General features: G+C 40.0%; 1 protein-coding gene across 1 annotated transcript; it reads right to left on the bottom strand.

Moving 5' to 3' along the window:
• Positions 1–16,564: 16,564 nt before the first annotated feature.
• LOC115025044 (rap1 GTPase-GDP dissociation stimulator 1-like) lies at positions 16,565–20,640 on the bottom strand. The gene is given in 6 exon segments (XM_029457028.1): positions 16,565–16,678; positions 16,680–17,038; positions 17,502–17,627; positions 17,818–17,937; positions 18,525–18,632; positions 20,571–20,640. Coding segments are annotated over 6 exon segments (897 nt in total).
• Between the last annotated feature and the right edge of the window lie 5,744 nt (positions 20,641–26,384).

Genomic DNA, 26,384 nt, shown 5'->3' with positions numbered 1-26,384 from the left:
TAAATATGAGTTGTAATTAACTGTTTTTGAATGTGTGAGTTCATAAAAACATGAAAATATTGCAGATGAATAAATCTAGGCTTTACTAACATGAATAACTGTTAGCTAACAGATGTCATCATCATTTTGGGGCTTTTTCCAGCTGTTGTCTCAGAGTATTTGTTCTTCCGGTATGTGTGGCCTGTGCACTCGCGTCTGTTTCATGTCAACCTTCATTAGAAGGACACATCACCCTTCATACATAAAGTATGTACACTCTGTCACAGAAACATATGGCTCTTAATTTATGGATGATGTCATTTTTATGGTGACAGCCCGTTCATCTCCTGTGGCTGGACCTTTATATACCAAAGCTAAATTTGGCAGTTAATGTTGTAGATCTGGCAAGTAAATACTGGAATTCACACCTTGATCAATTAATTCTTTACCTCACAAAATAGTTTCATTACTGAGCGGCAACAAGCTGTGAACATACCCCTCACATATAATCCCTTCAACTCCTCAGGGAGAATATCTAGTTCTTCAGCTGCTGAATGCTCCACGATGATCGCTAGCTAGTTGCTAGCTTTTCCTGTCCGATGTTCGGTGCCGAGCATGTTGCGTACAGCAGCATAAAAGCAACGATGAGAGTGAAGCGACTGAACCAAAACGATAAAGTTGCGATGAAAGCGAAAATATTTGGCTAAAGGAAGCTTTGACGTAAGCATAGTGATGGGATCCACTGTTCGTATGAAAAATGTTAATTATAGCAGCTTTGATTTTACAGTTCCAGGTATAAGCTAAAGTATACTTTTGTGTATTTTTCAAACTGTTTGCTACAGCTGAAAACATTTGAGATATGGAGCGAGATCCCTGCAACATTTAATCTGCAAACAACATTAAAACTCCACTTTTTTTGCCGCGTCATGATGTCAGCCCTGTCCCAACAGGTTGCTAATTACCAAACAGAGGCCTCACTCTCCCAAAGCAGACCTGCACACTCACAACGTCACAGTAGCTAAATGAAAAAAGTGAAAGTTAGTGAAACTTCCCGCTGTGTTCTCGGGGTGGGGGGGGGCATCATGGTTTGTCTGTCATGTGTAACCTGCTCTCTCTCAATAAACTAAGCTCATGGGCAAACATTTACTGTCTGCATGGCTGAACGTGGACAGAGCAAGTAAGCAGGTTTGTGTTTATGTGTGCATGCCCTTGCAAATGTGTGTATGTCCTTGTACTTTTTTGTTCTTTATGTACATTTATTTACAGTATGTGTTTGTGTTGTTCCTGTTTTAGTTATGAATCAGCTCTGTGAGTATTTATGGACAAGCACTTGCACGTGTTTGCTGTTTCTGTGTGTCATGTGTGTCGCTAACACTTCCCAATTAGCCTGTTTGAGGCCAGACAAGCCAACTCTGGTGTCACCCATCTGCACGACCTTTGACCTTGACCTTCTTTAATTTGAACTCCAGGGGTCAAACAGGTAGAGGTAGAGGTTAGAGTGCAGACAGTTTGCTGGTATAATAGGGTTAAAAAGACACCCACTGCCATCCACCTTTTCAGTGAGATAAATCAATAGGAATACTGTGTACCGCCCACCTGTTTCAGAGAGGGAGTGGGAGGGATAAAGGGAGTAAGTGATGGATATAAGAAGGGATTTAATGCAAAAATAAAACATAACTTGGAACAAAAATAGATTTGAATTAAGAGTGTGCTTTATATATTTCTTATTTTTAGAGAGCAGGCTCATCTGTTTACAGTGAGGGGAGGAGAGGCTTCACAAGAGAGATAAGTCACTGCTCTCAGAGAGGGAGGATGGAAATGAGATTGGAGGGTGAAGATGAACAGCAGAGGGTGGATAAGGTGAGCAAAGGAGAGTGATAACTGGGTGAATGCAGAGGAGGATGACTGAGTGAGGAAAATGCTTATTAAAGGGAGGTGGAGAGGTGAGGTGAGCTGTGTTTGTACAAGTCTGTGGCAGAGTTGCTCCGACCATGTCCCTCTGTTTTGGCTGGCAGACGGGTCCTGTCGTGGTGCCGCCTGAAGGATGGCGTGCCACGCAGACGCCTTTATACACACACACAATGTTCTCTTGCAATTCCACTTCCTTTCTTGGCAGCATGGCCTCAGTACTGACAGATTGAGAGCAAACAGGCAGGCAATCAGCTCAGACACCTGAGAGCGCCCTGAGGATCCTCGCTCTCGCTGGCAGGCGGAAGGGACTGCTGGCTACGCTGCAAAACACCAATTAAGCCCTGAAAAAAAAGCTCCATTAAAAGACCAATTAAAGAGCCATTACAGAATATGGAGAAGAGTGTTACCTGTTAACTGTGCAAACTGTGTAGTTTTATTGGACAGCTACATGTTCAGATATCACGTTGAGATGCTGAGGATGTGCTGACAGTGGATACTGACATGACAGAGGTTTATTGTGCAGTTGACCCGTAACTTCACATATCAGTAGATGGCAGGTGAAGATATCAAATCAGAATTGTCAGCAAATGATCTTTTAAAGATAGCTTGCCATTTTGACATAGAACATTTACAGTGGATCACATCCAGGGAATGTAAAGGGGCTGTTTCTTGCACGCTGACAGAAATAAGGGTAAAACAAAAAGGGTTCTTCCTGAAGGGCTGAGGTTCTACCCAGAACCATAGGTTACTGAAGAACCCTTTTTTGAAGAAAGGATTATAGGTGGAGCAATTATAAAAAGGCATTTTTTTAGAGTGGAAGAACCCTATATGGTTCTAATAAGTACCTTTATTTCTAAGAGTGCAGGGCAGTGATGAAGTGAACCGCCACTGAATTCCCTTTCCAGTCTTTAAAACACGGTAGACTTCACAAGGACAAGACAAAGAACGGTTGCTAGAATGAAATTGAAGAATCACTTAGCTATGTGATTACTTTCTATTTCTATCCACTGAAGTGGCAACTCTATGTCTCTAAATCTTTGTGTGTGTGTGTGTGTGTGTGTGTGTGTGTGTGTGTGTGTGTGTGTGTGTGTGTGTGTGTGTGTGTGGGACAGAGACAAGTGTCCTTCTGATTGATATCTCAGCCTCCAGAAGGACCAATCAATACAATCCCTCAGAATTACTGTCACAACGACATGAATGAACACACAAACACACACACACACACGCAGAAAACCTCTGTATGCTACTCATTCCTCCACTGTACTGTTATATTTTTTTTAATTCCATGACAAAATAGACCAAACAATCAGTCAACATCATACTTATCAGTAATAATGACAATGAAATTCAGTTACAGTGATTGCTGAAAAATCATATAACATGCAGTACTCAGGATTCGAACCCTGTTCTCCAGTGTCAAAGTCCTGTGCATTGTATGAAAATGTAACATTTCCTACAACACATCAGGTGTGCTCACTTTCAGTTTCACCTCAAAGTAAAGTAGTTCAAATCATTGCCTTGTTTTGATTGTCTGATCGCTCGTTTCTCAACCTGTCTGACTCTGTTGTCGCGATGTCGCCATGTTTCCAGGTCTCACCAATACATTGTTATCATAACTGATGGAAGTGTTGTCCAAAACTTAGAAATACCCAGAGTAGCTGGTCAAATCACATATCACTATCTGATTGAGCCAACGCTGTTGTAGAAAATATTCACATTTTGTTTCGGTACAATACAGACTGCCTCTTTCTCTCTCTCTCTCTCCTCTTCCTGTTCTCTCTCTCCACCTCTCTGTCCTTTTGAGGGAGGATTTATCCTTGTTACATGGTGGCAGATTGACTTTGGCTGGAAAATAGGTATCATGTATCCTTGGGGTGAGATTTGTCTTCATAGATACGATGTTGAGACACGGAGAAAGAGGGCCAGAGAAACACATAGTGACAGAGAGATGGTCAATAAGTAATAAATAAATAAAGCGAGGACAACAAGACGGAAAGAGAGTTAAGGACTTGGGAAGATAGAAACAGACGGAGAAATAGGACAAAGAAGGACGAGAGACAATGGAGGGAATTTGAAATCAGGAGATAAAAAATGATCTTCAGAATTTGGCTGCCAACTTTGGGCATCCTGGAACGGAGGATAAGTGTAAAGTGATTAAAGTATTGTGTTGCCCCGTGAGGACAGACAGCCATCTTTTCTCCTCTCATATTTTCTTTAATCAGGAAACGTCGTCCCACGCCTGCTCTGGTCTTAATCACATGAGACTGCAGTGAAACAGCTGGAATCAATGTCAGCGCTGCTGGCCTGGGATCTGTGGAGGGATACAGCAAGAAGACAGATGCTGATAACTAATGGTTGTCATTATGGACACACAAACACACACACACACACACACACACACACACACACACACACACACACACACACACACACACACACACACACACACACACACACAGTCTATGTGAGAGTGTTGAGGAACTGAAATTAAAATGTATTTTTGCTGGTAGAACAATACATAAACATCCTTTGTGTTTGTTCCGACTTGTGTATTTATTATGAACAGAATCAAGTTTATTAATTTGCCTTGGTGCACAGCATAAGATAAAAGAAAAAGAAAAACAAGTATTGCAAAAGTCAAGTACCATAAATAGAAAATGTTACAATAAACAAATATGAAAAAGATATAAAAATGATATATATCATTCAAAATCCCTTTGGCATTTTCTAATAATTAAAAAACAAGCTTCGGAACAAAGCCTTTCTTAAAATAGTGTCATGCGGTTCGTTTACTATGTCTCGATAAACTTGTTATTATTTTATATTGATAATATTGTTTATTTGATATTTAATCAGGTGTGGAAGGAACCAATTATATTTAAATGTTACTGTTACAAAGCCCTTTTTGTGTACTTGAATGACTCATTAATTTTGCTTTTACCTAAGATTTATCTTTTATCTTTATTTTGTTATCTTTGCTTAATAAGCTTAATAAGATTTACTGTGATTTACAAGAAGTAAAGTGCATCACAGGCTAAATATATGCACAACTTCGATCAACATTTCATCCTCCCTCGTCACCCTACATGTAGCACATCCATCGCATCGTCATCCTAGGAAATACACAGAATATGTAAAAGCTCAGTCACACACACTCGCGCACACACAAACATTGTCATCTGTGGATACACAGACGGAGCAAGGTCACTGTGGGCATCTGTGTGAGCAGCGGTGTTGAATGAATGTTTGGACTGGAAACTGCACTTGATGCCACTTCAAACAACGCACCAAAAAATGGTCCTCTGTGTTTGGTGAGTGTGTGGCTATTTTTATGCGCTCATTCACTTGTTGTCAGAAGAGCAGCTTTCATTGGCTGAGGACAAAGTGGAGCAGTGACCAACAGGGTGTCTTTGTATACCAACCCCGTCTCGTACAAAATGACGTTACCACACGACTTAACTGCATTCTCAATTACGTTTGAAGAGAAACATATCTTCTCCTGGATTACAGTTTTAAACACCTGGTTAACGTTGTACATTTTAAGAAAACCAAACAAGAATCTGCCCGAGGTGCTTGCAGAAGCTTTTTTAGCATCTTTTGTTTTGCTCACCCGTTTTACCTCTTGAACAAAGTTTCTCGAGGTGGCACATGAAGGCTACTTCCTATCTCTGCAATTTGAAGGCAACGTGTTCAGAATTCCAAACTATTATCAGAGCACGACCTTCTCTGTCATTTTTTGCTCCAACCTTTCATTTCTAATTCTGTCTGAATCTGTCATTGCTAAGGGGAAATTTTATTTTCCACAAAGCAACAGGCAAGTCATGTCTCTGCCAGTCATTGACAAGTGTCGGTGTATTACTCCTCTGTGTCAATCAGATGCTCCCACCAGAACTTTCCTCCTTTTGAGGTTTAGCTTTTTTTTTAAGCTTCAATTTGTTTACGGTTGCATTTATTAATTTATTGTGTTTATTGTGTTGTGTTTTATTGTGTTGGAACTTATAATCTCTGTTTTGACGTTTGTCTCTTAGATCAGTCAAATAAAATCTGCTCTTAAAAAAGTAATTATTTTATTTTATAATATCATGTTTCAGATGGGAGTCTGGCTATTATAGTTCAAGTGGCAGAGTGTGTTTCATCTGATTAAAGCAGAAATACGCTCTCCAACTCCAAGGTCAAACCTCATCCTGACGATTAAAATTCATTTTACAACCACTGATGGCAATGCTAATGACCACATGAGAAGGAAGGCTCCTTAATCACTAGAATTATTCCTCTCATGCTCCCCCCTGTTTCAGGAGACATGGGGCCTCTCCTCATTTGTGTGACGGCTGTGTTGCAGGGGTGTCCCTGCCGGCTGGAGATGACGGCTGCAGAGAGGCAGTGGAGTGACTGACGACTCCGAGATAGTCCGTCTGTCAGACAGAGTGATGGCTCGGAGACACTCGCTGACAGATCAGGCGAGACGAGAAGAAATAAGAGGAGAGCAGTAGGAGGAGGAGGACGAGGGGGGAAGCCTGGCAGCTCTGTCTTTCAATCCAGGGGCATGCGGGTGGTGGAGACAGCAGAAAAAAAAAGGAAGATTCAGGCGGCACCTATAATGATGTTTTCAACAGGGATCAAAGACTGAAAATGTGCTCCATTAGGCTCCATCAAGCTTCTATGCATCCAGAGTTGTTTAATGATATCAAAGTTGGTCTGCAGCCGGTGTGAAAGCTCTCACCCTGGGCAGATATAATGAACGAGAATGAATGTCTCGTAATCAGCCCAGTATCTTAATTAGGATGGGAGGGTTGGTAAAGAGCAGCGCTCCGCTGTGGCTTCAATCAGGCACGTTTTGACTTGTCGGGAGAAAATGTATTAATACCTTTTGATTATAGGTAATTAGTATATTAGTGGTAATCAGCTCATTTTAGCCTGCTAACAAGACAAACTAAGATGGTGCTAAACAGTATACCTTAGTAAGTGTTGTCAGCATGTTAGCATTTAGCTGAATTGCTAAGTATAGACTGACAGAGCATGCTGTGAACTCTTAGTCTTGTTTTAATTGTTGATATTCTCTAAATTGTGGATATAATAATGTCAAAATAGCCTAATGTTGAGCAGGTTGAACAGTAATATTTATGTATAAATACAAGGGCACAGTATAACTGCATAGTACTAGATTTTACATTCATTCTCATCTGTATTTAATTTCTCCATTTATGGTCTGTGCCATTTTTTTGTATCATTCTTCCAAAGATAATTGTGCGTTTCGGTCCAAGTTAAATTGCACAGTGGAAAAGTTAAATCAATTTGCATATCCTAAGCTGCCGAGCAGTCAATCATCCCGGTGTCAGGCAAAGTGCTTCTCCAGGGGTCACACGTGGTTTGCACTCTCAGGTTTTGCCTCCTCCGGGCCCAACACACCCAGGACATGAGCAGCACTGACACATATTACCATAAACCCTCTCTCACCGCTTCTCTCACTCTCCTCCCCTTCACACATTCACTGACAAGTCCTGTTTCCTCCACGTTGAAACTAATTAGCCCGCTTTAGAACCAAACTCGATTACATTTCTCTTCTTCAGTATGAACAAAGAGTATGTTTTGTGTGTTTAGGAGCCGCTGGGTTGAGCTCTTACATCCTGGAGAGTCATAAGCACCAGGGAAGCCTTGATGCTTATGCTGCTTATTTACATTTTCAATTTCATAATTCCGACCTCCGAGTTGTCTGGAACGCAGCATTAAAAAAACATTTCTACCTGTGTATACATGTTGTACACATCTACATAAAGTACATTTTATTGTAACTTTTGATCATGTTCTGCACCAGACCCCTGAGGAAGAGAGAGTTGTCCAATGTGAAGCCTGTCAGTGGAGCTGCAGTCATTTAGAAACAAAGTGATAGCCATGCTTACTAACACTGTCATCACTCTTCAGCAGAATGACAGCAACACATATTGTACTGTATACCCACAGGCTGAGGGGAACAGCGACTCGACACTTTTACTGAAACAGACACAGAGCAGTAAAATGAGACGGAGAAAAAAACAGAAGGATGAAAAGAAAGTTCAAGGACCATTTTGATGGTTTTTTTAATCAGACACCTCTCTTTTGTCTCGCTGCAGCTGCCATCTTTTCTTCTTCTATGTTTGCTTGCGAGTGACTCATCCTACATTCTGTTTCTATCTTTGTCTTTCAGCCTGTAACTGTCTCTTTTCTTGTTGTTCAGTTTATATTGATCCATCCCGCATCACCGTCCCCTCCCCTAATTGGCTTCATGGAATATCCTCCCACAGTGATAATCTCCAATCAACCATCTGCCGTGTCATCTCTGTGCGCCACCGCTCTACCCTTCCCTCTGTCTGTTCGCCAGGTTCCCGCTGATAGTGTCAAAATACAATATTCCCTCAAAACAGCCATTAGACAAAACGTAGTGAGTGAAAACAAAGTCCACAATTAGTCGTGCACTGTCCTTTCTGACACCATATATGAGCCACAGCATCTGTGTGTGTTGTGTGTGTACGAGTGTGTGTGTCCCCGTGCGTGTGTCTGTGCAAAGGCACTCCTGTGACAGACGTGATAGGCCAGGACAGATGGCTTCCTCTCCTAGCAACCTGCCACTACACACACACACACACACACACACACACACACACACACACACACACACACACACACACACACACACACACACACACACACACACACACACACACACACACACACACACACACACACACACGCCTGAAGCGCAGCCTCAGTATTTGGTCGTGGTTGTTGTTGCCTGTTCCAGTACTAGCCTTATTCTGTCGCTCAGAGCAGCAGGAGAGAGCTACATCTGTGACATGTTTTCTTGTGATGTGGGTACAGAAATAGTAGTGAAGGAGCCGGCGTTTGAACCGACCATTCGGCTCTCTGACATCTTTGGGTAAAAATAAGCTGTCTGGGACGCGGTGGGTTCTTTGGTGTTGAGTTTAACATCTGCTTGTCATAACCAGGTGCTTCATCATACCGTGTGGCTGGGAAACCACAGGTGTGTGTGAGACTGGATACAATTTCAATTGACTGTTTTCACTAATGGCATTACAAGAGGTGGAGTTTTGTTTCCCTGATCATTATTGGATTTGTTATCTTCTGAGTGAAACTTTGTCATCTGAGGTTTTCCATGTGCTGGAACAGAAGGAAGTTCAGGTCATGTCAGTATGTCATGAAAAGTTTTTTTTTAAACTCATAAAAAGGTTATAGTATGGTATACAATAAAGAACGTCATAAAAGTCATAACACATTTTTTTTAAAGGTCATTGTACAGTATGTCACAAAAAAGTCATAAAAGTGATAAGAAACAACACTATCACAATGTCATAAATAAAAAAGATAGCTCATCCTGTAGAGCACTGGCACTGACTCCTTACCACAGCGGCCTGTTTGGCAATCTGACCTTTGGCCCTTTGCTGCATGTCTTTCCAGTCTAATCTTTATAACAAAGGCAAAAGACCAAACAAATATTCAAAGAAAAAAAGAAAGTGGAAGAAAGAAATGTCACAAACAATGACCAAAATGTCACAAAAAGTCATAAACATGTCATAATATAGTATACCATAAAAATATCAAATGTCATAACATTCATATTATAGTATGCCATTAAAATTATATAAATATTGACATAATATTATATATATTATATTAATATTACATATTATTATATGTATATAATAAGTTAATTGTAGTAAGCGAGCCATAAAAAGTCATGAAGAAATCATAGTATAGTATAATATGTCAATATGTCATAGAAATGTCAAAGTATAGTATATCATAAAACAAATCTTAAAAAAGTAATTTTATAGTTTGCCACAAATAATGTCAAACATCAACTTTTAGTGTCAATCCCTCAGAGTAGCTATTAGTGGGGGGGAGCATTTCTTGTTTTTAAGCAAATAAAATAATAATCTTAATTGCCAATTCTGTAAAATAAAATTTTAAAGGCTTATATTTCCGTACCAGTAAAGTCTCTTTAGATGGACATTACCACCTCTGATCTTTATTTCGGCATTCTACACTTTTATTGTGTCTTTACTGATAATCTATCATTTGTAATGTAACATTATTTATGATGACCAAGGCTAAATATTCTGGCATGGCATTATTTTCAGGAAAAACACAAGGCTACTATACAGCGGTTGCAGTTATTCATTGTTGCTTTATTGCTGTTAGTAAGGCAGAACTCCGACCTTGTGTGACGGAAAGGTGAAGAAAAAAAAAGTGTTTCCTTTTTAAAGTTGGTCAATGTTGGTGCTACACCTGTTTTTGTAAAAATGCTTTTGAATTACAGAAAAACACGGCTCTACAAATGACATTACACTTGTAAATTACACTAACCCATGGTGTGTGTGTAGTGTGTAACAATGTTTAGTGAGGTGAGCAACAGAGAACAACTCCATCAATGTGAAGTATCTTCATTAAGCGTTTCTGTAAGAAGATAGATGATAGGACTGGACCCCCTTGGTTTAGACACTGCTGCTGGTCGGGTAAAGCCAGCAGGTGGTTGATGGAAACTTTCACTTGAATCTCCCTGGACATCCTGAAGGTCATGGTAGTAGTGGGTTGTGCAATAGTAGGTCTGAAAGATAGAATGACCAAGTTGCAATAAAAAAAATAGGGACAGAAATAGTGACGTTGAAATGGTGCATGTAGGCACCGTGACAGCGTGGGAAAGTGGAGGTGACAATGAAAATTAGAACAGGATGAAATAGCAGAAGTTCAACCACAGAGTAATAAGGCCGAACACAAAAGACGATTGTTTTTTGATGGGCATACATTTAGCCATTTTTGCCTTTTTAAAACTCCCTGCATGAAAAATGGTGGGATGCCTTCCACTATGGGGAACCTTTTTACGATGATGTTAGTGCGCCAACATATATGTGTGTATATATATATATATATATATATGTAGAAATTCTGAGATTGTGTCTGTGAAAAAAGAACATTTAATATTTGATCAAATTGTAATATCTTTTCTTTCATTTATTCACCAGTGTTACACACATGTGTGGTCCTTGATCAAATGAAGCACTTGTCACTGTTGTTTAAAAATCTGTCAGTAGTAGGCTACCTAATTAAATTAAATGAGCCGTGTTTGAGCCCAACTACCCCGTACTTGTGACAAGTCTGTAAAATATGGAGATGGCATTAAAGGTTCAATGTGTAAGATATGCCATCATTTAAACTTAAAACATCAAAGCAATCAACTAACATTATGATCACAGTGTGAAGAGGTAACAGTGTTAATGTTATGTCAAAGATGTCTTTGTGTTGCAGAGATATCTACTGAAGTTAGCGTCTGACTGACAGTTCCGCTCCGTCCAGCCTGCAATACCACTTGTTCCTCTAGAGGCGATAGCGAGTCACTGTAGCTGCAGTCTGCCCTCAGTACAGAGGGAGAAGAAGTACAGCTGCCTGACTCGCTTGTAAATATTATAGCCATGTTCTGTGTCTTATATAGTTTCTTTTATAGTTTGTATATTTCATTACATTCAAAGTGGCAGAAACAAGAAAACCACCCGCACCACTTCGCTTCGTCCTCACAGCTGCCAGGAGGCTGTTTCACTGAGTGTAAAGCTGTCGGCAGCCCCGGGAAACGACGTAGCTTCAGTTAGCAGTTAGCTGGAGTTCTGCCACAGCACCAGGGAACTGCAAACACCTGTTGCTGCCGTTACACAGGTCCAGCAGCCCGCTGTGACTGCTGGCGCTGGGCCTTGTTCTGGCTGACTCAAGTCTCTTCGGCGGCTGACTGGGACTCCTTCTGATGGAGGTTCCCTGTGACGTGGGCGGCTGCCAAGTGCCAGCTTTGCCAACCTCTCTCCTCTCCCAGCGGGCTGCACTCCTGGCCACTCGTCGCTTTCTAGTTTCTGCCACTTTGGATTTGGTCCAATAAACAAACTATCGTACCGTTACACGGACTACAGCCCCCGGTTAACATTAGCGCCCCGGTAAACACAGATGGATCAGCTCCACGTGAAGATTATAAGACAGCAGTGTTTATTGACCTCGCTGAGTTTCAACAGTTTGGTCGAATGTTGGTATTCTTGCTCTCTGACTGACTGACTGCATTACACAGGAATAAATGCAATACACAATATATTGAATCGATTAGAATATAATGAATATGCCAAACTACTACAACTAAAATATAAACATTAGAGATTTTGTGGACCCAGTTTAGAGGTGAAATACTGCCCCCTATTTTTTTGGAGCAGATGACTTTGAATTACACATTGACTCTTTAAGGACTGTGAATTGTTCTTGAAGTGCCTTTTTTACGTAATAGACCCAAGAGACAGGCTGTTGATGTCAATTTCCCCTGGCTTCAGGTCCGCACAAGCTCTTCTCTATGAGGTCGAGATCAACACTGGCACAAATGGCAAGAATGGCACACAATGCAGTTGAGTGGATCTGTCAAAGAATTCACTTGTACTTGACAGAGATATCGATTTGGTTTATGCTAATCTAGAAGTCTCTGCTGATGAGAGATGTCATCGACTGGTCACAGAGGTCCAAAAGTGAGAATTTGACTGGCTGCAAAGTCAGCGAGTCTGCAGAGAGGCGGAGAATCAGGGGTCTATCATTTTATATACTTGACAATCAAACCTGTATATTTATAGACAAGAGGCAACACCCAGAGGAAGGATCTATCAACGTGATTGCATTCACTGTGTCTACAGATGTTGTGTTTGTCTGTTTGTGTGTGAAAAGCTGAGTGTGCCATTATATATTGTGGTTTGTCCATATCAGCAGAGCGAGTCAACAAGGTGGATCATTGTTGTCTGTCACTGAAGGATGCTACAGGCTTAGAATAACCAAGGCCACAATAAAAAAATAAAAGTAAATTAGAATCTCAGCGCTATGAAATCCTAATGCAATTACATGCAGTTGTTTCTGCAGAAATCAACAAGAGAATTAAAGTTTAAATGACTAATTTGCAAAGACAAGCAATAAAACAGGCCTCAGCTATGTTCTCTGGGTTTGAGGGCATATAATGCAAAGTTCATCATGCATTATTAATACGTTTTATATTAAAAGTAATATATGCATCTTTGTGCGCCTCCTATTACAGAGTGGAAGCGGAGCTATTGATTAAACACTTTCTGTGTTGTTTGTGCAAAGACAGAGGCAACAGCTACACAAAAGGTGTATTTTCTTGACAGCAGTGTAGCAAGAAAATACGGTAACTTTCAGTATTTACATCTTGTTTCATATGGACCTCCAAAGTTTTAAATATTTAGTAAATAAGAGACATTGTGTGAAATATATAAACAAACCAATAAATTATAAAATTTAAGTAATCATTAAAAGTCAACCTCACTATTATGAAATGTTTCATATTAAAATATTTTTTCATTATTATCATTATCTATAATGGTATTTTTCCCAATGACAATTTTATTTTACATCACTTTTTACTTCATACTCACCTTCACAAGCGATCACAAGCCCTCTGCCTCTTTAAGACATCTCCACAGCTGCTACCAAATTTAGCCAATTAGCTCATGTTACCTAGCTCAACAACAAATGTCAAAGTAATTCTGATTTAACCAATGAAAATGAACATAGTAAACAGAAAACATTACTAACTTTTATTTAGCTTAACAAATCTCTGTATGCTACCCACCTCGCTGTCTATTTAGCTAGCTTCACTTAGCATGTGCAGAGCTAGCGTTAGCGGTGTGTTCACAGAGCTGTGTGCGTTTCTCTTTAGAACTGAAACGCACCCTGTACGAACATCAGAGGCATTAGAGCAGGGGTGTCAAACTCGTTTTAGTTCAGGGGCCACATGCAGCAAAATTTGATCTCAAGTGGGCCGGAGCAGTAAAATCACAGCATAATAACCTGTAAATAACAACAACTCCAAATTCTTCCCTTCGTTTAAGTGCAAGAAAGTACACAAGCCCTCTGAAAATGTTCAAATTTGATCTTTTTACAAAACATTATGAACAACCTGACATTTCTTAAGAAAAAAAAAGGTGCAATTTCAACAATATTAAGCACCAGTTCATCATTTACACATTACAACTTACAGATCACAGTGTATCTACAAAGGCACAAAACATTTCGTCACAGGTATCTTGAACAGTATTTTACTTTATGATCAAAACAACAAATTTTTACATTTTGCAAAGTCATCCCGCGGGCCGGAATGGACCCTCTGGTGGGCCAGTTTTGGCCCCCGGGCCGCATGTTTGACACCCCTGCATTAGAGGCTCAAACAGGGAACCCACGTAAACGCTGTCAAATCTGTCAAATATTTTATATACAGTATTATAGTACACCAAACATTTAAAATCTTTTAATAATCACTGTCATGCTTCTTTTTTCCCAGACGTGCCTTTATAATGCAAGTATGTGCACATTGCTACTTGCCAAAACTTTCAAAAACCCAGTATACATGTATTTACACTCTCAGTCCCTCTCCATATTTCAGTCCCGCCTCAAGACGCACCTCTTCTCAACTATCATTTGCTAGCCCCCTGTTAACCATATTATTATTATTATTATTATTATTATTATTATTATTATTATTATTAATTTATTTTTATCTTTCCCTTTCTTCCCTTGTCCTAACCCCTCCTCCCACTTCGCCTACTATTGCAAAACAGCTTTGAGGTCTCGAAAAGCGCTATATAAATTACATTTATTATTATTATTATTATTATTATTATTATTATTATTACACTGCAGGAGTGGTGTGGAAGCCGCTACTGACGGCAGATAAAATCCTTTCTCATCCGACCTTTTAGATATGGTTTAACAGGTTTAAGCTTCTCACTTCTAGTTACTGTTTTTTGGCCTTACAGGAAGAAAAAAACCTCACCAGACCAAATGTCTTTTCATCCCAGTAGTTTCTTGCCATCCCAGACAAACGTTATTTTCATATAAAACAATTTAGGTCTGATTTAATTAAAGGCACTAATTATCTACCATAATGAGAATATTGAGGCCCGTTAGTCTCTCTTCAATGCTGTTTTCTTATTTAAATATGTTTTTGTTCCACTTGCACAGTGAACCACCGGATCAAGTTAGTCAAGAATAGGTGTGTGTCCCTCTTGTCCACGTGTAAATAATTCCAAAGCCTTATCTCTATAACATCAAATATTTAAGTGGCTCCCAGAGTAATAAAGTTAGGATTGATTAGAGGACGTGCCCCTGCGTTTGGACGCCTGGAGCGGGATGGAACCAATAAGAGAGGTAATTAGAGGAAGAGAAATGGGAGAAAGATTGAGACAGGGGATACACTTCTGTCTATATTTGTGTCTGCATTTGTATTTAACAGATTTAAAGTTAAAGGGCAAGAGCTCAATTCAACTAAATACTATCACAAACCACTTTCATATCAGCAGGGGACAGTAAACCAATTAAATCTATGATATCTGAGAATATCCACTGAGATGTGCAGTCAGGCAGCTGGACATTATTAGGTTTAGTCCATGTGTGTAAGCATGTGTGCAAAGTCACAAACTGGCGCTCTATTTCTTTAATATTGAACTGTACAAAGACTACAAAGGTTTCTACAAAGCACATGCATGCCATCTAGTGTTAAACTCTAGTATTCAAGTTCAGAGAGGCTGCACACGGCAAACTAAAAGTCAGACACAGAGTGTAAGAGAGGGATAGAAAGAGACAGATTGAGGACATATTTGCAAAACGTTTTAGAGACAAGTTACAGTGTAGCACAGCACTCACGGTGAAATGTAGACTCCATCCTAGTATTAGGAGCAGTCAAGAGACACCCACAAAGCAGTGAGACAGAATGAAGCAACACCACATGCAAAAAGGATGTCAATTATTCAACATCCATTCAGTGCATCTAGTGCTTGTAGAGGGAGCGTTGTTTCTACTCACAGAAATTGGTAATTTGGGCTGTCGAATTGCGTAAGAATGTGTTTTATGTGTTATTGTTTGTGTATTGTGTCATTTGTCCCTCAAATCACTCATTTGTGTGCATGAATTAACAGAACATAAACAATTGTCTCGCATAAAATATATGTATGTATGTCTAGTTATTACAAATTCATGCACATGAGTTATTTGTGTGCACAAACTATTTACAAACTTACCCGGACAGCAATGACCTTGTATGGACAGATATACACACGCATTAAAAACTCAAGGTTTTATTGTTCAAAGTTGGTGTCAAAGATTAAGAAAAATCATTTAAAATGATAGAAATGCATGCACTGTAGAAAAGAACATTATCAATGTTGCTGCTTGGGAAAGAAATTCACAATTACTTCAAGCAACTGTGAACAAATGAACAGCAAGGACATCATTATAACGTGTCTTTTGATTTGTTATGTTAGGATACATACCTGTCATTGATTTATAGCATTGTCCTTATCCCTGATTCAAATAAAACATAAACAGTACTAGGATCCCATAATAGCTGAATCACTGAGATGAGCTGCAACTGACTGTATTTGACATTATGCAGGTGGTTGTAAAAATGCCTTCCAACAAACAGAATGAAAGTATAAGATAAAAGTCAACAGGAAGAGACAAGAGACACTTGCTGTTTGAATATGTCCAAGATTATGTTGTGTAAACAGTGTGTAGCAATAATTAGTGGTGTGAATAAAGAGGTCGTAGTAATCCCCCTCAGAGTTTTAAGTGCCAGTTAGGTCAGTGTGCAGTGTTGAAGCTGTCAGAGGAAAGTGTGGAACACGCGAGTCTTCAGACTTTTTGTTCTGGGAACACTCCTCGTAGAGAACTTGATCACCTTGTACAGATTTGAGCAGTTTCCCAATCTGGAGAACGGGGAACCAACGAGCAGTACGTTTGTTCCCATGAAGGCTCCAAAAAGAGGAGGAGCAGCGCTGGAAAACCTCGATGTTGACCGCGTATTGACCCGGAGCCCATTGAGACACACATACTAGAGTCACAGAGGAGGCAAAACCACAGGTGTGCGGAGAAACGCCATGAAAAACAGACTCCCCCGGCCTCACAGATGCACCCCTCTCCCAGACCATGCCAGCCTCCTCTGCCACTCCCATGCCACTGAGGTTGCAGAGCGCCTGCAGGCACACTTCCTCCAGGGCCTCCTTATCAGGGAAGCGGAGCAGGATGGCAACAAGACGAGGAACAGCCCCTCGACGGAGTAATAGATCCTGCAGCTTAGCTGAAGGCATAGAGAGGCACAGAAAATAGTTTTTGAGATTGTTTAGCTTTTTATAATACAATGCTTCACAGCACTGAAAAACCTTGACCTAATGTCAAACAATGTAAAATGGAAATTTTAAATTTAGAGCGGAACGGTCTCATGTAATGGCACAATTCATATTTTTATTGACTTTTCCTTCTATTTTAAATGTGTGTTTATTGTACATATTTCATATTTGTATTGTATTCTTCTTCCATTCTAAATTTATGTTTCTTGTATCTTTTTTTTTTCTTTTTTTTCTTGTGTATTTCTTCGATTTTATAGTTATGTTTCTTGATTTTTGTAATACTTTCTTGTATATTTAATTTCTCTTAATATGTTTACACTAAAGCAAAACATGTGAAAAACTACTTGGCAATAGACCGGATTGTGATTGTGACATTATACATTACCATTAAACCTTTAAATGACATTAACTTACAGCTGTCATACGACATGCGTGAGATGGCTCTTGCAGCGTGAAGCAGCAGTTCTTGGTCTGGACTGGTCAGCACGGACAGCAAAGCCGTAGCCAAACCTGCATCACCGAAACCTTTACAAACCACAGCTGACAGGAAACAAAAAAACAAACAATGAAAGAACGTGAAAAAGTACACTGATTAAAAAATGAAGAAGATCCAGCAGGCTTTAAGGGCAGCCGACAGGAAATGCACCTCAGATAATCGGGGGCTTAAATAAGAAACGATGTATAAATAAATGATAGGCCAGCCTACTGTATATCTGTATAAATAACTTACATTCCTTGGCGAGTTCAGCCACCAGTTTTGCGGTCAGCAGAGTGAGAGGCCCTGTGTTCCTCAGAGACTGGGCCAGGATGGGCAGAATCCCACTGATCACTACCTGCTCAGCAGCGCCTTCTCTGGATGCATGCGGAATTACACATAAAAATACACACAACATATTACAATCACTTTATTTAACAGGCCAAAGCCAATGAAAATATTGGCTTGAAAGATGAAGAATATCAAGTTATGATTTGTTCCTTTAATCTGTTTCAGCTTCATTTTTAACGTGTTCTCTCAAACCCGTCTTTACCTCGTCTGCCTCTCGTTGCTCTCTTGCTAGAAGACACAAATAGAGCGTAACGTCTACTGAGGACTTACAACTGTCCTACACCTGATCCCCTCAGCCTTCACACGTGTGCTTTTTGCTTCAGGTTTTATTGTTCCAAATGGGGAGCTGTTAAGATAAAGCTGCCACAGGAGTGGGAGTCACTATTAAGAACAGTAGTATCGTGTATGGAATGACATAAATATGTAAATTGTATGTGGCAGCAGGACTGTCAGCATTTTCAATTGAAAGACAAAAAAAACATAATTTCTATGACATGTTTTGATGTATTTAGCGGATAGTGTTATAGCTGAATAGTGAGGGATAGCACAGCCTGGAATATATTCCCATTATAAATGAGATATCACAGTGTAAAATAATGTAAAGGACTCACTCCTCTCCTTAATGTTGGTCAGCACTGTGTTCAAATGTGGTTTAAGTTCATCTGCAATCAGTTCCAGACCGAGGACTCTGATAGCGCCTAACGCATTATTTAGGTTGTCTGTGGGGACATGTGGAAACACGGAGACATGTTGAGTCATAAAATGGGGCACAAATAAAAGGCAAGCAGGTATGGAAGCTGTATGCATGGGAACAAAGGACTTCTGAACGGCATTACAGTTGGGTGAGAGAGAAGCATAAATCATGAAAACATACAAATGAGAAAATACTGGGAGAATAAAAGCAGTACAATTAGGAGTCTCCATTAAAACAGGAGTAAAGAATCCTGCAAATAATGTGACTGGTGTTGCAAAGATGCACTTATTCTCTACACATGTCCGCCTCTGCTCGTTCTGCTTTATATCCAATGAGTTGTTTTTAAATGTGTGTCGGTCTCTGTGGCAGTTTGAACAAGACTAAAATGTACAGCCACACAAGCAGTTCTGTGAGACTAAATGCTAACATGGGCATGCTTCCACGCTCACAATGCTAACATGTTGATGTTTAGCAGGTACAATGCTGATGTGTTAGCATGCTAACATTTGCTAAAGAGCACTAGACAAAGTACAGCAGTGGTTGGTGAGAATTTCATTAGTTTTGCAGGTATTTGTTCATAAACCAAAGTACTTATTAATAATAGTAATAATAATAATAATGGACTTTTAAAAGCAGGATGCAAAGCAATGTAACACCATAAAGTTATGATAACAGTGAGACCAAACAACAACAAGACAAAATGAAGGTAAAGACAAAGGTTGCAAAGACATAGTGGAGAAAAGACGAACGACGATGAAAGATAAAAGCCTCATCTCTTCAGGCAGTTCCAGAGCCGAGGGGCCCTGATGGAAAAACCACCGTCACCTTTAGATCTAAGTCTTGACTTTGAGCGTCCAGAAAGGCACCACCTGAGGATCTAAGGCTGCGAGCTGGCTCATTGGGGAGTCAACCTTTCCAGTGTACCTTTGGGCCAGACCAAGACGTGCTTGAAAAGTAATCGGTGAAATCTTAAAATCTATTCTAAATCAAACAGGGAGCCAATGGAGAGAAGCTGGTGGGATGTGATGTCTGATCACGCCAGAAAGGAGGTTATAGCAGTCAAGACTTAAGAAGATAAATAAATGCATGAATTACTTTTCTATCAATCATTTTGACTGGTCCATCAATTTATGGGCAGCGACACATAGCGATAAGTAGTTTCAATTATTGTATTTTCAGCCAACAAACATCCAACCATCAACTGAACACACAAGCGTGTGGAGGCATATTTTGGGGCTTAAAGGTCTTTATTAGTGTTAGGGCTGTGATTAATGTCTATTTTAATGAGCAATTCATCTGACGATTATATTCTAGATAAATCAAATAATTGTTTGCTCTGTAAAATGTCAGAAAATAGTGGAAAATTAATGAGGAAGATATCAAATAATGGATAAACCTGGAAGAGAATACATTTCTTTCTAAAGTCTTTACGTTTTCTTTTGTAATATGTTGTGTTTCTGCAGCTCAGAAAGCAACTGCCCCAATAACAGAATCCAATGCAAAGTTCTGAACACTATCAGAAACTGCAAAAGTTATGTTTATTATGTGTTGTTCTTCATGTAATATATCATTTTAAAGCTCTTTGCTCTTTATGTCTTTAATACTGCCTCTTTGTCATAGCATAATATAGTAAACTACTATTGCAACGCTATCATACATTTTCCAACACTAGGGACATAGACCTTCGAAAAAGACACGATCCCTCCAAATTTGCACAATGGCCACATTTTTTTTTGGGGGTGGGGGGGGGGGGTGTGGCTTATGGACTATAACTTGTGCTCACCGGCCAACAGTATTTAGGTCCGGTTGGTCCCATGTGCGCACGTGAAGTGTGAGCATTACTGACACAAGTGTGTAGCTTCTGTGAATGAATAAAAAGTATTACAAAGACAATAATGTCAAAGCCAGTATCAAGATCCCACATCTACATCCCACCGTAAAACATCCATCATGTTCCACTCACCGTCTGGTGTGTAGGGTTGCAGTCGACTGGATCTACGTTTATCCCTGTGGGGACTTGGGCACGTGTACATGGGTGGCACATTAGGGTGTTACAAGAAGTAAGTGCATCACAGGCTAATATATGCACAACTTTCGAATCAACTTTCATCTCCCTCGTCACCACCCTACCTGTAGCACCTCCATCGCATCGTCATCCTAGGAAATACACATAAAAATGTAAAAGCTCAGTCCACACACAACTCCGCACACACACCATGTCATCTGTGGATCACAGACGGAGCAATGCACTGTGGGGCATCTGTGGTGAGCAGCGGTGTTAATGAATGTTTGGACTTGAAAAACTGCAACTTGATTCCACTCTCAAACAACGCACCAAAAAATGGTCCTCTGTGTTTTGGTGATGTGTGGCTATTTTTATGCGCTCTTCATTGTTTTTGTCAGAAGAGCAGCTTTTCATTGGCTGACCAAAAGTGGACATTGACCCAACAGGGTGTCCTTTGTCTACCACCCCCGTCTCGTACAAAATGACGTTACCACAGGCACGGACTTAACTACTACTTGTCAATTTCCTCAATTACCGTTTTTGAAGAGAAACATATCTTTCCTGGATTCATTTTTAAAACATCCTGGTTACGTTGTTAACATTTTTTTAAAGAAACCAAACATAAATCTGCCCGCGTGCTTGCAAAGCTTTTTTTAGCATCTTTTGTTTTTCGCACCAGTGCCTTTTTATATTACCTCTTGAACCAAGTTTCCTCGAGGTTGAACATGAAGGGCTACTTCCTAGCTTCTCTGCATTTGAAGGCAATCGTTTCAGAAATTTCCAACCTATTTATCAGAGCCACGACCTTCTCTTAATTTTATTTTGCTCCAACCTTTCATTTCTATTCTGTCTGAATCTGTCTTGCTAAGGGGAAATTTTATTTTACACCAAGCCACATGCAAGTCATGTCTCTGCCAGTTCATTGAACAAGTGTCGGTGTCTTTACTTCCTCTGTGTCAATCAGTATGCTCCCACCCAGAACTTCCTCCTTTGGGGTTTACGCTTTTTTTTTACGCTTCAATTTGTTTACGGTTGCCCATTTATTATTTATTGTGTTTATTGTGGTTTGTGTTTTATTGTGTTGGAACTTATAATCTCTTTTTTGACTTTGTCCTCTTAATCAGTCAAATACAATCTGCTCTTGAAAAAAGTAAGTATTTTATTTATAATATCATGTTTTCGATGGATCTGGCTATGATGTTTCAAGTGGCAGAGTGTGTTTCACACTCTGATTAACGCCAGAACTACGCTCTCCAACTCCAAGTCCAACCTCATCCTGCGATTAAAATTCATTTTACAGACCACTGATGGCAATGCTAATGACCACAGAGAAGGAAGGTTCCTTAATCACTAGAATTATTCCTCTCATGCTCCCCCCTGTTCAGGAGACATGGGCCTCTCCTCATTTGTGTGACCAGCTTTGTGTTGCAGTGGTTCCCTGCCGGCGTGGAGTAGACGCCTGCAGAGATGCAGTGGAGTGACTGACGACTCCGAGATATCCTTCTCGTCAGACAGAGTGATGCTGGAGAACCCTCGCTGCACGATCGCAGACTAGAGAAATAAGAGGGATAGCAGTAGAGGAGGAGGACGAGGGGGGAAGCCTGGCAGCAGCCTCGGTTTCAAATCCAGGGCCTCGGGTGGTGTAGGGCCGAGAAAAAAAAGGAAGATTCATGGCGGCACCTATAATAATGTTTTCACCATGGACAAAGCCTGAAATGTCTCCATTAGGCTCCACAATCTTCTATCATCCATAGTTTTTAATATAATCACAGTTGGTTCCTGCAGCCGTTGAAAGCTCTCACCCTGGGCAGATATAATGAACGAGAATGATGTCTCGTAATCATCCCAGTAACTTAATAGGATGAGGAGGGGTTGGTAAGAGCATCGCTCCTCTTGCTTCAATTCAGGCACGTTTTGACTTTCGGAGAAAATGGTATTAATACCTTTTGATGTAGGTAATTATTATATTGTGGTAATCGCTCATTTTAGCCCTGCTAACAAGACACTAAAGATGGTGCTAACAGTATACCTTATTAAGTGTTGTCCGCAATGTTGCATTTAGCTGAATTGCCTTTAAGTTATAGACGACATAGCATGCTGTTGAACTCTTAGTCTTGTTTTTTAATTGTTTATATTCCTAAATTGTGGATAATATAATGTCCAAATATCCCTAATGTTGAGCAGTGTGAAGACAGTAATATTTGAGGTATAAATACAAAAGGCACCGTATAACTGCATAGTAACTAGATTTAAGCCTTCATTCCATCTGTTTTTATTTCTCCATTTAGGTCTGTGCCATTTTTTGGTATCATTCTTCCAAAGATAATTGTGGCGTTTTTTCGGTCCAAGTTAATTGCACAGTGGACAAGTTAAATCAATTTTGCTATCCTAACTGCCGCGCAATCCAATCATCCCGGTGTCAGGCAAAGTGCTTCTCCAGGGGGGTACACGTGGTTTTGCACTCTCAGGTTTGTGCCTCCCCTGGCCCAACACACCCAGACATGAGCAGCACTTACACGTAATTACCATAACCCTATCTCACCACAGCTTCCTCTCACTCTCCCTCCCCTTCAAAACATTCACTGACAAGTTCCTTTTTCCTCCACGTTGAACTAATTAGCCCCTTAAACCAAACTCGATTACCTTTCTCTTCTTCAGTATGACAAAGATATGTTTTGTGTGTTTAGGATCCGCATGTTTGGACTCACATCCTGGAGAGTCATAAGCACCAGGGAAAGCCGTGATGCTTATGCTGCTTTATTACATTTTCAATTTCATAATTTCCGACCGTCCTAGTTGTCTGGAACGCAGCATTAAAAAAAACGCTTTGTCTACCTGTGTATACTGTTGTCACATCTACATAAAGTACCTTTTAATTGTAACTTTTGATCATGTGCTGCACCAGACCCCTGAGGAAAGAGAGTTGTCCAATGTGAAAAGCCTTCAGGTAGGCTTGCAGTCATTAGAAACAAAAGTGATAAGCCATGCTTACTAACACTGTCATCACTCTTCAGCAGAATGACAGCAACACATATTGTACTGTATACCCACAGGCTTTAGGGGAACCGCGACCTCGACACTTTACTGAAACAGACACAGACCGAAATAGACGGAAAACAAAACGAGGATTAAAAGACAGTTCCAGACCATTTTTATGGTTTTTTTAATCATACACCTCTCTTTTGTCTCGCTGCAGCTGCATCTTTTTTTCTTCTTCTATGTTGCTTGCGAGTGACCATCCTACCTCTGTTTTCTATCTTTGGGCTTTCAGCCTGTACTTTCCTCTTTCGTTGTTGTTCAGTTTATATTGATCCATCCCCCCGCATCACCGTCCCCTCCCCTAATTGGCTTCATGGAATATCCTCCCCGTGATAATCTTCCAATCAACACATCTGCCGGTCCACCTTGTGCGCCACCCGCTCTAAATAACCCTTCCCGCTGGTCCTGTTCGCCAGGTTTTCCCGCTGATAGGTCAAAAAACAATATTCCCTCAAAACAAGCCATTAACAAACGTAGTGATTGAAAACAAAGTCCACAATTAGTCGTGCACTGTCCTTTCTGACACCATAGATGAGCCACAGCAATCTGTGTGTGTTGTTGTGTACGATTGTGTGTGTCCCCCTTCGTGTGTCTGTTGCAAAGGCCTCCTGTGACATAACGTGATAGGCCAGGACAGATGGCTTCCTCTCCTACAACTTCCATACAACACACCCACATCACACACACACCCACCAACACACACATCACACACAACATCACACACATACACCCACCCACACAACCACACCCACGCCACACACACAGGCACACCACCCTGAAGCGCAGCCTCAGTATTTTTGGTCGTGGTTGTTGTTGCCTTGTTCCATAACTAGCCTTATTCTGTTCGCCAGATGCAGCAGGAGAGAGCTACATCTGTGACTGGTTTGTCTTGTGATGTGGGTACAGAAATAGTAGTGAAGGAGCCGGCGTTTGAACCGACCATCGCTCTCTGACATCTTTTGGGTGAAAAATAAGCCTTTCTGGGACGCGGTGGGTTCTTTGTGTTGAGTTTAAACATCTGCCTTGTTCCATACCAGGTCTCATATACTACCGTGTGGGCTGGGAAACCACAGTTGTGTGGGGGATACTGGATACAATGTCAATTTGACTGTTTTCACTAATGCATTACAGAGAGGTGGAGTTTCTGTTTCCCTGATCATTATTGGATTTGTTATCTTGTCTTATGAAACTTTGGTCATCTGAGGTTTTCATGTGCTGGAACAGAAGGAAGTTCGGTCATGTCAGTATGTCATGAAAATTTTTTTTTAAACTCATAAAAAGGTTATAGTATGGTATACATAAGGACGTCATAAAAGTCAGTCAAACACACACATTTTTTTTTTAAAGGTCATGTACAGTATGGCCAAAAGTCATAAAAGTGATAAGAAACAACACTTCACACAATGTCCATAAATAAAAAAGATAGCTCTCCTGTAATCATGGCAAACTCTGACTTCCCTTACCACACTCGGCCTGTTTGGCAATCTGACCTTTGGCCCTTTGCTGCATGTCTTTCCAGTCTAACTTTATAACAATGCAAAGACCAAACAAATATTCAAAGAAAAAAAAGAAGGTGGAAGAAAGAAATGTCACAACCATACCAAAATGTCACAAAAAGTCATGAAACATGTCTAAATATAAAAATAAATACCATAAAAATTATCAAATGTCATAACTAACTTCGTATTATAGGTATGCCTTATGATACAAATATTTGACATAATATTAAATATATTATCTTATTCTTAAGCATATTATTATATGTAATATAATAAGTAGTAAGTTTGTAGTAAGCGAGCCATAAAAAGTCATGAAAAATCATAGTAATAGTATAATATTCAATATTCATAGAAATGTCAAAGTATAGTATATATAAAACAAATCTTAAAAAAGTAATTTTATAGTTGGTCCCAAATAATGTCAACATCACCTTGTTAGTGTCATCCCTCAAGAGTAGCTATTAGTGGGGGGTGCATTTCTTTTAAAAAAAATGTGTTTTTAAAGCAAATAAAATAATAATCTTAATTGCCAATTCTGTAAATAAAATTTTTAAAGGCCTTATATTTCCGTCCCGTAAAGTCTCTTTAGATGGACTTTACACCGCTGATCTTTATTTCGGCGTCGATCTACACTTTTATTTGTCTTTACTGATACTCTATCATTTGTAATGTAACATTAATTTATGATGACCAAGGCGAATATTCTGCATTGCATTATGTTTCAGGAAAAACCCCAAAGGCTACTATACAGCGTTGCAGTTTATTCATTGTTGCTTTATTGCTGTTATAGGCAGAACGCCGACCGTTGTGTTTGACGGAAAGGTTAATAAAAAAAAAGTGGTTTCCTTTTTTAAAAGTTAGGTCAAATTTTGGGGTGCTACAACACCTGTTTTTTGTAAAAAATGCTTTTGAATTACGAAAAACACGGCTCTACCCATGACTTACACTTGTAAATTACAACTAACCCATGGTGTGGGTTGTAGTGTGTAAACAATGTTTTACATGGGTGAGCAACAGAGAAATCACCCTCCATCAATGGGCAGTACTTCATTCAGCGTTCTGTAAAAATAGATGTAGGACTGGAGGGACCCCCTTCGTAGACACTGCTGCTGTCGGGTAAAGCCAGCAGGTGGTTGAGGAAACTTTCACTTGAATATCCCTGGACATCCTGATGTCAGGTTTAGTGGGTTGGTGCAATAGTTAGTCTGAAAGATAGAATGACCAAGTTGCAATA

Source organism: Cottoperca gobio, chromosome 19 (genome assembly GCF_900634415.1).
Source record: "Cottoperca gobio chromosome 19, fCotGob3.1, whole genome shotgun sequence".
In the NCBI taxonomy this organism is placed as follows: Eukaryota; Metazoa; Chordata; class Actinopteri; order Perciformes; family Bovichtidae; genus Cottoperca; species Cottoperca gobio.
Note: the sequence above shows the minus strand (reverse complement) of the source record. Positions and strands in the feature narration are given on the sequence as shown.